General features: G+C 37.2%; 1 protein-coding gene across 1 annotated transcript in view; it reads right to left on the reverse strand.

Annotated features, from left to right (window-relative positions):
* ITFG1 (integrin alpha FG-GAP repeat containing 1) overlaps positions 1–13,451 on the reverse strand; it is a 266,570-nt gene that overhangs the window by 177,775 nt on the left and 75,344 nt on the right. The window contains exon 7 of the mRNA XM_070613598.1: positions 5,289–5,350. Coding sequence (XP_070469699.1) covers positions 5,289–5,350 — 62 coding nt within the window. The remainder of the gene's footprint in view (positions 1–5,288; positions 5,351–13,451) is intronic.

The following is a 13,451-nucleotide window of genomic DNA, read 5'->3' on the forward strand; positions in this document are numbered from 1 at the left end:
CAGAAAGATCACAGTATTTGGTACAGAGTGGACAGAAGGATTCTAGAATGAATGGAAAAATCTCTCTTAAAATACATCAGCCTCATATAACATACAGCTGAATATCAACCTATTAGACTGACTCAAATGAACAAATTACCCCACTGCAGTTCTGTTAAACTTAATAAATATATCTAGAAATGTTTCCAGATATAACCTCATGAAGCATCTCCATCAAGAAACATGAGTACTGGGGGCTGGCCCGGTGGCGCAGTGGTTAAGGGCGCACATTCCGCTTCCTGGCGGCCTGGGGTTTGCCTGTTTGGATCCCGGGTGCAGACATGGCACCACTTTGCAAAAGCCATGCTGTGGTAGGCGTCCCACGTATAAAGTAGAGGAAGATGGGCATGGATGTTAGCTCAGGGCCAGTCTTCCTCAGCAAAAAGAGGGGATTGGCAGCAGTTAGCTCAGGGCTAACCTTCCTCAAAAAAAAAAAAAAAAAGAAAAAGAAAAGAAAAGAAACATGAGTACTTTCCAGGTGATGGCCTCCCATCTCTAAGACGCTACATTCACCGTGAACCTCAACAGAAGAAAAGCAATACCCCCTTCTAATTGCTGGAGAAAGAGAATATATTCTTGCTAGAGTGAAAGCATGCAGAATACATTATATGTATGACATATAGGGGAAAAGACAATACTTTATTAAATTTAGCTTCCCATCATTATTATTACTTATTCTTTACTTCATTTGGCAGTACAAACCTATATGCTCATTTCCAATTGGATTAGTGTCATTTAAAAATGATTCAATAAACTTCATCATCAATGTTATTACTCTTACTAGATAACACATTTTAAAGTGATGCATGACAACACACTTTCAAAGATGAAGCTGTTATATACCCATTTAGTGTAGGAAAGATAAACATGTGACCAATACTTCTTTACACTGAGAGAGCAGAACAGACTGGAAGAAAGGGCACTAGACATGGAGTGAGATGACATGGGTTCCAGTCCTGCTTTCATTGATAAGTTGTAAAACTTTGGAACAGCCATTTACTCTGGGTCTTGGTTTTTAATGTTACAAGGGAATAAATGAACTGTCTACTTGCAGGGTTCTGCAGGGGATCGATGGAATGATAGATCAGAAAGTGTTCTGCAAAATGTAAAGTTATCAGGCAATGACAAGGTGCTTTTGTAATGGCAGTCCTGTGCTTACTAGCTGCGAGCACTTTTTTCATGGGCTGCTTTCTGAGACTCATCCACTCTAGCCTGGCCCACTCCTTACCACGCTGTTCTTACTGGCCTTCACGGGACTCCTGCAGTCCAGAGTTGGGCCACCTCACTTGGGGTTCTGCTGCAGCTACGTCCTTCACTTTTTCTTTTGCCTACTTGGTTTCTGGAATGATTGTACAATGACAAGGGTATAAGTTTTAGATCCAGATTTCCTAGCTCAAGTACCAGCTAGCGGTGAGGTCTGAGTCAGTTCGTTCTAATCTAAGCATCATTCACTTATCTCTAAAATGTATTTTTACAAGGTTTTTGTGAGGATTAGTGAGATAGCCATATAAAGTGCTCAGCACAGTATATGCACACAGTATGTGTTTAGTTAACATTAACTATTAGTAGTAGTAGGAACACTAGTAGCAATACTATTTCTGCTACCACAACTACTACAAGCACCACTGAAGCAGCTAACCCACTGCCATGGACAGAGGAGACTGTCTGCCACTTTCGACTTGAATTCTAACCACAAGCGCTAGGTTGTAACAAGTATCTTTTCACGGATGACTGCCTTTTCTGGCCTGCGTGTCTTAATATTTCATGTTAAAATTGCTGTATTTATAATGCTAAAAAAATGATCACGAATCAATTACAATAACTATCACGTGTCCACGTCTTTATTCACGTAAAGCAATGATTCTCAATTGCGGGTGATTTTGTTCTCCAGGGGATATTGGGCAATGTCTGGAGACATGTTTTGTTAAAATTTTTTTTTATTGTGGTTTAAATAGTTTATAACATTGTGAAATTTCAGTTGTACATTAGTATTTGTCAAATACCATATAAATGTGCCCTTGCACCCCTTGTGTCTCCCCTGCCTCTCCTTTCCCTCTGGTAACCACTAAATTGTTCTTCTTGTCCATAAGTTTGTTTATATACGTCTGGAGACATTTCTTTTTTGAGGAAGGTTAGCCCTGAGCTAACATCTGCTGCCAATCCTCCTCTTTTTGCTGAGGAAGACTGGCCCTGAGCTAACATCTGTGCCCACCTTCCTCTACATTCTACGTGGGACGCCTGCCACAGCATGGCTTGATAAGCGGTGCTAGGTCTGTGCCCAGAATCGGAACTGGTGAACCCAGGCTGCCGAAGCAGAATGTGCAAACCTAACTGGGGCGCCACCAGGTTAGACCCTGGAGACATTTTTGATTGTCACAATTAGGGGGTGGCTACCAGCATCTAAGTGAGTAGAGGCCAGAGATACTGCTAAACAACCTACAACGCAGAGGACAGATTCCCACAATAAAGGATTATCTGGCCCCAAGTGGCAATAGTCTAAGATTGAAAATTTCTGACGTAAAGGGTCACAGGTGTTGTCCAAGGCTCTGGCCTTGCGATTCTTCTCTTTACTCTTTCCCTTCATGATGCTTATCTACTCTCTTCCTAGAGTTCTACCTTCTCCATTTCTAACCAATTCCTTGATGTGTCTCTTACCTGATTTTTTTCCTGCCCCAAATTAGATATTTTGCCTTTTCTCTTACTGGTCACCAGTATAAAACACAAGTTACCCTTGCAGTAATGGTCATCCTGTCTTCTCATATCTATCCCTTCTTGTCCATTCCAACATTTTACTCTTTTAATCATTCACTTCTTTCCCGGGTTATAGTAAATTCCACCTATGTCCCCACCTCCAGATTTTCCATGCAAACCTATCTGATATGCAGTAGCCACATTAACTGCAATTAAGGAAATCTCTATTCATTTCACCCTCAGTCCTAAAACCTTTAAAAGCTTCTCAATAAATTCTTAAAAGATCAACTTACTTAGTTTAGAAGTTGAGGCCTTTGCTGATCTTATCTAAACCAATTCTTCCAATCTTACCTTCCACTATCTTTTCATGTTCTGGCCCAAGCCAGCCACTTCTACTCTGAATATACCTTGTGTTCCCTGTGCACTTCCTTGCCCTTCTCTTCCTTTTTCTTAATTTCGATCACTAAAATCCTGCTCATCTCTACTAGCCATTGCAAATACCACATCTTTCTGGAAGCCTTGCCTGATGAGCCTGGGCACATCAAATGGAAGCAACTGTTCTGTCTTTTAATTGCTTGTAGCATGAGGTTTGTGCCTCTCATTATTATCGCCGGAGTTGCCCACATTCACTTCCTAGCCCTCCTCCTGCCCCGGAAGCTCTATTCACTTCTGTATCTCCCAGAGCACCCACTGTGGGGCTATGCACACAACTGACACTCTGAAAACATTTGTGGCAGCTCATTCTTCTACTAGCTAACATGTTTTATAGGTTTTGAGGGTTTTTTGTCAATTAGTGTGCTACTGCAAATTGGTTGCCCAATCTCCAACTGAAAATGATCCTCCATTTTACAAAGCCTACATTTTATCTGAACTAGTTAACTTTGAGTCTATATTATCCTTAATTTGTACTAATGACTTATTCACTGTGAATGTGGGTATCTGACCCAGTTGTTTTATAGCAAGTACAACTCTTAGTCTCTATTGTCCAATAGCCAATTTATTAATTTTCTTTAAAGAAAACAATAATAAAAGGAAAAAAGATCCCAATCAAAATCTAGTCTCTTCATGAAGATTTTTCTCCTATTGAGTTGTATCATTTTATTACCTTTAATTAGCCTAGGCTGAGAGGACATTATATACTTAAAAGTGTTTCATAATTTTATATATGCATTATATTTACTTGTAATGAGGCTTTTTTCCCCCAGATGGATACCAGTTAATCAATCAAAATGATTTTCTTGTTTTCTAATTTTCTAATATGTCAAGATCTACTTGAGGTATTGTTTTCAAGTCCACCTGAAAACAAATATCTCCAGCAGTAGGAGATTTAATTTATGTAATCATTAAGAATATAACAATCATATTTGCATCATCTGAAAAACAAATGTAATTATATTTTTTTAAAAAGTAGAGCATTAAAGAAAGATAAATCTTTCTGGTTTAGATGTCTTTCTTCCTTTTCCTTGCCCCATTAAATGAAAAAAAAAGATCAAATTGCTTAGTTTAGAAGTAGTAGTATTTAGAAACCCTGATCTTGTCTAAACAAAGCTCCTCCCCTCATCCTAGTTTCCTTCCACGAAGAAATTTGAGTCATGACCAACATCACTGACTATGCTATAAGAGATAGCTGATAATAATCTCCTTCCATAAGCTTGTGCTTTACACTTTTAAAAATCTGCTTAATTTTCATCAATATTTTAATAAAAACCTATTATGTTATAAGTTTAATGCGGACTGAATAAAAGACAATCAAGAATAAGCAGATGGGAAATCAAGAGATCTAAAACTAAAATTTGGTTAAGTGTCTACTGTGTGCCAGGCGCTTTACCCACGTTGTTTCATTTAAGCTTCAGAAACATTCTATGAGGCAGACACTCTTAGTGAGGCTTAATACTTGACCGTTACTAGACGAATGTCAATCAGTTGGCCAATTTGGCCTGTCTTCAAATCCTGTCCTTTACTGAGTAGCCTGAAATTCAACTTTAAGATTTCAAGTGGTTTATTCTTCATTAATTAATCTTTCATATAATCTATATCAAGCTAAAAATAAAATAAAATCATGACATCAGTTTGGGAATCTTCTACTTGCAATTAAAAAAACATATTGGGAAAGACTCCTTAATTTTGGTCAAGTTGGCAGGAACCTTAGTGTATGTTGTTCTTATTTTTTTAGATAAGCCTGAAGTCAAGGAAAAAAATTAGTTGTTCTAAAAGGGTTTTCTTCAATAAACCATCATGCTGACAAATTAAATGACAGTAACCTCTCTCAACAGCTGACAGCCTGGTGGGGGCCCTGTTAACATGTGCATTAGGGCAGACTGATTGGTTTAATTTGCAGTCATGCCTAAAAATCTGCAGAGGAATTGATGCTGAATAAATCATTTTCTTCAGTAATATTCAGCAGTTTGAATGCAGCAATGCAACCAAAGATTCTTAAAGCTGTTCTATTTATTGCTGAAACCAACCGACCAAGTGATTACTTTCATTTTATTTTCTAAAATTGTGTGCTTTTACTGAAAGCCATCAGTTAAAAATGCTTCAAAGATAAGATTTCTTACCAAATTTTCCCATATCTCAAACTGGAATGTATCAGAGGTAGGCGATGTCGTAAGGAATAAATCTAGAAGGAAAATAATAGAATTTAAATTTTTGTTACTGATGTGTACTTGTAAAAAGAGGAAGAAATGCAATACATAAAAATAGTTATTAATATAGTTGCACTTAAACATATTTTAAATGATATTTTAACAAGCTTGATCCATCAAAGAAAAAACAGCCGATGATCCTGTATTAGCGCAATGAAGGAAAATGTATTTAAGGAGAGCATTTGGTATTAGTCCTTCAAAAGCATTTTTTATTTTTAAGAACAATTAGGTGCACTACTTTTTTATCTTACACATTTTTAAAAAAAAATACATTCTGATTATAATCACATTTTGCTTTCTCACCCTAAAAGCTACACTTAACCTACATATCATAGTCAAGTTTCAGCATAATTTTAAATCACAGTATTACAGCATCTAGAATCTTTAGAACTCATGTTGAATGAACAATAAATTATATTCAAATTTTGAGTAGCAGAATTGTCTTTAGATATTCCAAATAAAGAAAGTTTGTTTTATTGGAAAGCGCAAGAATTTTGATAGAATTTTTTGAAAAACAATAGGTTGACAGTCAAATCAAACATCCTATTAATGCAAAGGCCAGGTGAACTGCAAATCTATTCTAGTAGCGGCATTTATGATGTTCGCATAATGGCAATTTTACTTAGGGAATATATAAAGTTGTAAAATGATGAGTTGAGTCATGATATTAGTCTTTCATGCTTTAAAAAAATAGAAATTATTCTCAGTGATGTGAATGCCATGTCTATTTTAAAGAAAAGGGTTTTTTCCCCCCATTATATATGTTTAGAACACTCTCATTCACGTTTTAATGTGTTTTCTGTAAAGGTTTCATATGAATTGAATGAAGCTAATTTATAACTATAATAATAAAGATTTTCATAGAATCCCCAGAGCGCTAAGTAATTTGTTCAATTTTATCATTAGTTGAACTCAAAACTCCTGACTCCGAGTTGGTAGAACCACTCTTTATGTCAATGTACAAATATCTCCACATTTATTTCCCCCACACTAAGGATACTTTGCCTATAGATATAGAAATGTAGCCTTTGACAAAGATAATTTCCTTACTCTGTCAAACACACATTACCAACGAAGTGTTTACTTCCACATTTATGTAGGAAAACTCCCAAACAATATCTGAGATTTGCGTGATGGTGTAACTTAGCCAATCTCCTCTCCTTCTCTTGCGTCTTCTCCACATTGCCATCAGCATGATTAAAAAACAAAAGTGCAAATATGACCTCATTTTTTCTCTCCTAGGATCTCTCTTCCTTATATGAAGACCTACCTACTTGCGTTTCCAGGCTCATTTCCTGCTACTCCTTCACAAGAAACTTACTCTCTGTAATATCCTTTTAACTCACAGTCACCTGGTGAACTAATTCTTCAAAATGAGCTCAAGCGTTCCCATCTTTCCTGAGGCCCTTCCATTCCCTATGCCTAATATCTTTCCCTCCATTGTTATTCCACTATGATATCTCTATCGTCACAGTTATTACAATACACCATGATATTCTCGTTTCACATCTGTCTTTCCTGAGCTTCCTGAGGGGAGGAGTCATGCCTAATATTTTTATATCCTTGTGGTTCCTATGTGCTTGAAAATAGTATGTGTTTAAATGACTGTTGAATAACTAAATGATACCATGTTATATATACTGTGGTTTTTGCAAATTTGCTTGAACTGTCTAAAAATACAATATATTGCATCTTTAAACAGAGTCTAGGGAAAAGAAAAGTCTTATGTTAAAGCATTTCATTCAAAATAAATATGACTGATCACAGTGACTACTGTATTAAGCATTAAACATGCTCTTATCTTTTTATACTACCTGAAAATGTGGATAATTACCATAAGAAAGTGATAACAGATTAATAGCCTCAGAAATTTCTAAGAATCACTGAGAGCCACGTCAATGTAAGCTCTGAGCTATTCGAAAGAAGCAAAATCCAGAAAAGGGGCAATTATGCAATTATATAACAGGTGAATTTGTTTAAACTGAAAACATTACACTGTTGAAATTCTTAACCCATTTGAGAATAAATGAGAAGGCATCTTTCCAACAAGGGATCAAAGGCTCATTGCCTTGATAAGCCAGTTAGCTTCATGGATTTGCAAGAGCTCGTCTGTTATCACAAATGACCAAGTAGGGATAGTTAGATGGGAGAGGTAGATGGCTACCAGCCATCTATCACCATTCCTGGAAAAACAACACAAAATGTTTTTTTCTATCGGTGTTGCATTAGTCTCAATATATTTGCATAAAAGGTGATAAATAATGAGCTTCCTATTGTTTCACTCATATTTAGAAAATTTAAGAACTATAACACACAATGTTTGCTGAATTCTATTTTCATAGTTTCACTAACTATTATTAAGACTTTGAAAAATAGTAAAGTGAGATAAGGGATTGGAAGTACCTTGTAAAACAGATTTAAAAAAATTTCATTTCACTATTCAATTATGTAATGTTTGAATTCAACTATATAATGTATGTAATGTAAAGAGGTAAAGAGGTTATAGGAAAATAAATGATTCATTATGTAGAGAAATAAAAAGAGACAATTATTAACAATCCAATACGATGAATCATGCCTCAGATTTTGAATGAAAGGAGAATAACAAGAAAAAAATTTTAGTCAACAAAGCAATAAAGTTCTCACCCTCCCACATGGTAAAGAGTAATTCGCACAATAAAATTAAAGGAAATGTACTCAATGAAACCGTAATGGGTGCTGTGACATGCCACCCAGATCCCCTCTTCGGAATGAAGGACTTATTCCCTCAGCTGCTGGAAATGCTGCTGGCAGACAGCCCTAAGTAGTCACCCTCTTCGGAACAGCTTTGGCTGAACAGAGCTACCTTGCCAAAGCTTGCATTTCTTTCTGCACTAACCTGTATTCAATAACTGGTCAGTTCAGAGGAATAAAAACTAGACCCCCTCACCACAACTCAGGAAAACGCCGCAGGGCCATCCCGCATACAGAGGTCCTAGGGTCAGCTGAGGCTTTTACCGACACTGAATCATAGCCCAGCTCTCCTTCCTTCCCTTCCCTTTCAGTGGTATTGACTATAAGAGCACTCCCTAAAAGTAAACTTTTGCATACTAATCTCCACCTCAGTCTGCTTGCCAGGGAACCCAGTCTACAACAGTTGATACCAAAAGTGATCAGAGAAGGTGGACACTAAGATTTTGGAGTTGTATCACCTAACATGGGGCTGGCGTTAAGGACTCGTTCCTTGGGGGTAAGCAGTGCACAGCGAGTTGCAAAACGTTTTACTGGCGCTATTCTGGTGGAAGGGAATGTAGTAGTGGATGTGCTTTTAAGATTTTTGAGAAGTAAAAGGTAAACACTAACGATAAGGATAGTGGAATTAGATGGCTATTGCTAAGCTCAATTGAGGAAATATAGAAAAGTCACAAAAGCTAAGCATGATTGATCAGAAATTAAAAGCTAAGTGTGAAAGCCAGAGGGCCTCTTGGGCATCACATAAAGAAGTTCTCATCTCCTGCAGCAGGAGGGCAAAGAAAGCTGAGGGTCAAGACCAGGATGTAATAATGTTGAGAGTAGAAGAGCTCCCAAGAAGGTTGAATTCTCAACCTAAGCAGGTCTGCTGTGCTAAGGTTAGGGCGCCAGTTGGGAAAAAATGATACTTGACCCATGGGATAGGAACACCTGCCGAGGAACCTGAAAATTTTGAATCCCCAGATTCACTTGAACCTTCAGAGCCTGCAGAAGTGGCCCACTCTTCACTGTTAAAGGCTGGTGTTTGCTCCTGTTGGAAGATGATGGAGAAGTTTCTTCTGAAGGCTAGTGTTCTCTCTCGTTTGACGATGACAGATTTCTGCTCCCATTAGGCAACATGCTTCCCACTTCCTAGAGTCTGCCTCACCTTCTCTCTTGGCTACCATGCCAAAAAGTGGGGTTAAATTACAAAATAATCTGACCAGGATTGTGACAGACATGTAAAGGAAGCCCAGGTTCTAGATAACACTGACTGGCAGGAGCCAGGAAAGTCTGCATGAGACTACATTCTGAGGGTGCTTGATCAAGGCAGGGGGTAAGGGGTGGGGTAGGAAGGATGGGGTGCAGCGTGGAGGAGAATAAAGAGTTGGGGGCAAGGTGATTACATTGGTTCTCTTCCACCCTAGAAGTGGCAGCAATTCATCTTAAGGAGTAGACACATATTCTGTACATGGGTTTGCCTTTCCTGTCTTGAAAACTAATTTTAAAAATGCTAATAGAAACACTATGATGATAGCTGAGATCACTGGTATTTCTTTGAAGAAATAATCCTTAACAAAAGATAACATTCTGAGTTAGTAAAATATTCAGGATATAAACCCCAAACTCAGTTAAATCCTTTTTCATTAGAATCTTCTAACAAGTAGAACAGTGAAAATATTCAATGTGCAAGGAGTTTCCTCCCCAGAAAATGCAGACACATAGTCAAGTGTGTACAAAAACAGTAAATGTTTATGTTTACAAAAATAACTTTATACTTCAATTATTTCCATTCATAGCTTGAGAGGATTAAGGTAAGGCATTTTAATTGTTGCCAAGTGCAGTACAGCTTTCCCTTCAAGAGAAGAGCCCTTTGGTTAAAGTTGGAATCAAAAGGAAGCTTTAGGAGTTTTAGAAACTTAAATTGGAAGTTGGACTATGTGAACTAAACCATATTAGGAAAAACAAAACAAAGTCTTATGATTATGATCAAAGTTTAAAGTTTAATGATAATGGGTACCTAACACCCTTTTGATATACTATAGTCTGAAGAAAGATGTTAAACATTGTGATTTTTGGTACTGTATCATTTCAGTGTGAAGTCCCGACATTTTAAGAAAAATATTCTGATGACAATTTTTAAAAAGCATTCATAACGTCATTTAGAGTTCCTGCACGAAGAAATTCTCCTTAAATGATGATAGTCACTGTATTTCCAAAGGAGTACTATGGTTCATTTTGGAAAATACAGTTAATAAAACCTTTGTAGTGTTTTCTGGAAGCTTTAGACATTTCCATAAAGAATGATTCAAAGCAGTATCATAATCTGTACTGTTTCTATGCTTGAGCCAGGAGGAGATGCCAAGCTCATGTTTACGTCTGTTCTACAGTACAGCCCAGTTTTGCTTAGGCCTAGTTACATTAGCGAAAGAGCAGCATAAGAGTGCAGAATAAAAATATCTTTCACCTGCTTCCATCTGTTCAGAAAAAGTACACTGAGGGCCATATGACTGCTGAAATCATTAAGATGAACCAGCTAATGCCAACAACTCTTGCCCTTCGCAGCAGCAGTTTAACTGCATTCTGTAGCTCAGAGGTCAACTCAAACGCTGTCAGGCATGAGGCCCTAACTTAAATAAGTTAAGAGGTCCTGGCACAACCAAGATGATCAGATAGCAAAAGGGTGCAGGGCACGCAAACTGACTAAGGGTCTCAGGATAGAGGAGATAGTAGGAAGTAGGGACTCAGATGAACCAAAAAGAGCTCATCACCGACCAAAGAGGACAGCAACTAATTAGCTCCCGGCAATCGTTGTTATTATGGAAACGTGATTTTGTAAATGTGAAAAATCACATTTTAAAAAAATACTGAAATCTAATTAAAATATTCTAAGCAGTATGGGCAAAAAAAAATTAAATATATGTCTGCAGACTCAATTTGAGGCACAGGTATCTGATAGATTATTGCTTTGGTTACATATTTGTTCGCAGAGAACCAACCCTACTTCCTATATTTCCCAATAACCAATAATACTGCCAAATAATATTAATTTGGTAAGAGGACACGAGGAAGCTGTTTGAATGGGTCCCCATTCACAAGATACTATTCTTAGGAAGAAATCTAAATTTCTAGGAATCATTTCAAAATTTCACTATTTAAGTTCATAACCTTCCATCTAAATTTCCCTTTCCTTTCTTTCTCTTTCTTATCCCGAAACATTGGGTCCCAAATGAAGACTCACTATGCTTAGCAGAGAGCTCTGACCACCTCTAACTTCAGAGAGTGTACACAAGATACAGAGAGACTCAGACACCATATTCCATAACACAGGCACACACTATCACAAGACTGAAAGCCGTTAGTGCTCGGTAAACAACAAACATACTCCTGCCTTGCCTTCCTTCAGCAAGCAAATCATTATCAGAAGCACTTTTGTTGTAAGAAAAAAAAGGTTGGATTTATTTATTTCAGATAGTGTATGCACACGAAAATCTCAGGTGAAAACAATAAAATCCAAGTCACAGGTTGCTGGCAGCAAATGATGATGGGAACCTAACTGTCCTGAAACTGAATGTGGAAGGGGTTATGATTTTCATTTGAGGAGGATTATTAACAAGTAAGGAACGGTTATATTTTAATTACTACATTTTTATCATAGGGAATTTATTTTTCATAACTTGTATGTTGAATTTTTAAGAGAAATATATTCAAGGTAATTATTTTAAGTTAATGATCTTCAAAGACAACAATATTTTGAATTCTAGTGTTATACGTATATCTCAGTTGAAGTTACACATTTCCTCTACTCCTATGAGATTAGGTTCTTAAGGAATCTGAGGGAATTTGCAGTTTTAATATTTTAAATCTTGTAATGTTTCTATGGGTTAACAGACTTTATAATTCAAAATTCCAATATGAGAAGAGGACTTCTATCTTCTAGAAGAGTCCTCTATGTTCCAGAAGGTAAAGAATTCATTAGAGATGATAAGCCTTAATGACAGAAAGAAGTGGAGAACAAGAACTTGGCATTAATCATCACTAAGATTTTCAGATTTTCCATCAACTCTCATTATAGTAAATTTATTTAAATGAAGGTTTTATAATACAAATTTTAGAACCATATATGGCCTGATTTTTTTCCTTAGGTAATGAAGTCAGTCTGCATCCATTTGGTTTATATAATAAGGCTTCCATTAGTGTATTCATTAGTCCCTTACATGCCCAAATCCGGATCCTTTCTTATCATGTCCACTTATGTGTTCATTTACAAACATATAAAGACATCATCCCTGCGAACTGTTCAACAGCTGCCTACACAAGCACTGCCATCCAAACACTGTTCTTCTGGCAGCTGAAACACAGCAGGCTGGACTTCTGAGTGCTTACTTTCTCTGAATGAAAAGATTGTGTGTTAGTCTAGGTTGTGTGTTAGTCTAAACAGATGTTAAAGGACTTCCCCCCAAATGTATCTTTTATGCATTTCTGCCCCCTGAGTTGTTTCATTTTGAATAGAATTCTTAATTTTTACTATATCATGGGCTCCTACTCAAGGGGTTTGAGTTAGAGAAGAAACCTCAATTTTGCTCACAAAAATAATGGCTAGACATTTAAAATCAAATTCAACCTGAAAGTAATTTATTTCTTAAGTGGCAAGATTCAATTAAGGTGATGAATGCTCTAAAATTTATGAGTAGAGGCTGGCCTGTGGGATAGTGGTTGGGTTTATGTGCTCCACTTCGGCGGCCTGGGGTTCACTGGTTCAGATCCCAGGCGCAGACCTGTGTGGCACGCCATGCTGTGGCAGGTGTCCCACATATAAAATAGAGGACGATGGGCACGGACGTTAGCTCAGGGCCAATCTTCCTCAGCAGAAAGAGAATTAGTGGCAGACGTTAGCTCAGAGCCAATCTTCCTCAAAAAAAAAATGATAAAATAAAATTTATGAGTAGAAGATGTCAGTCTCTCTGATAATTGCTATGTCAGACTGAAATGCAAAACACAATACATATGGTAAGCAAAGTTTAGCAGATTATTCCTCTTCTAAATCCAAGGGCAGGACAGTTAAATATACAAAATGAGTTATTTGGAATGATTTAAACTCACAGTCACTCAAAAACAAATCTCTAACAGTAGGCAGTTATACCCCATCTAGTCAAAGAACTTTTGATTTGTGTACTGTCTCCTCTTTTTAACTGGTCTCAGGTCCCTTTCTAACACCAGAGAGGAACTTTCTGCAGACTAGACTAACAGTGGCCTTAATGAGATAATTTATCTACATGGTTTCTATGCACCATTTCCGGTACATACTGGAAGGGAATATTTTTGCTGAATCTAAAGCACTGTAGTGATAAAATCCTTGAAGTGTAA

The sequence above is a fragment of the Equus przewalskii genome, chromosome 3 (genome assembly GCF_037783145.1).
Source record: "Equus przewalskii isolate Varuska chromosome 3, EquPr2, whole genome shotgun sequence".
NCBI classification, from domain to species: Eukaryota; Metazoa; Chordata; class Mammalia; order Perissodactyla; family Equidae; genus Equus; species Equus przewalskii.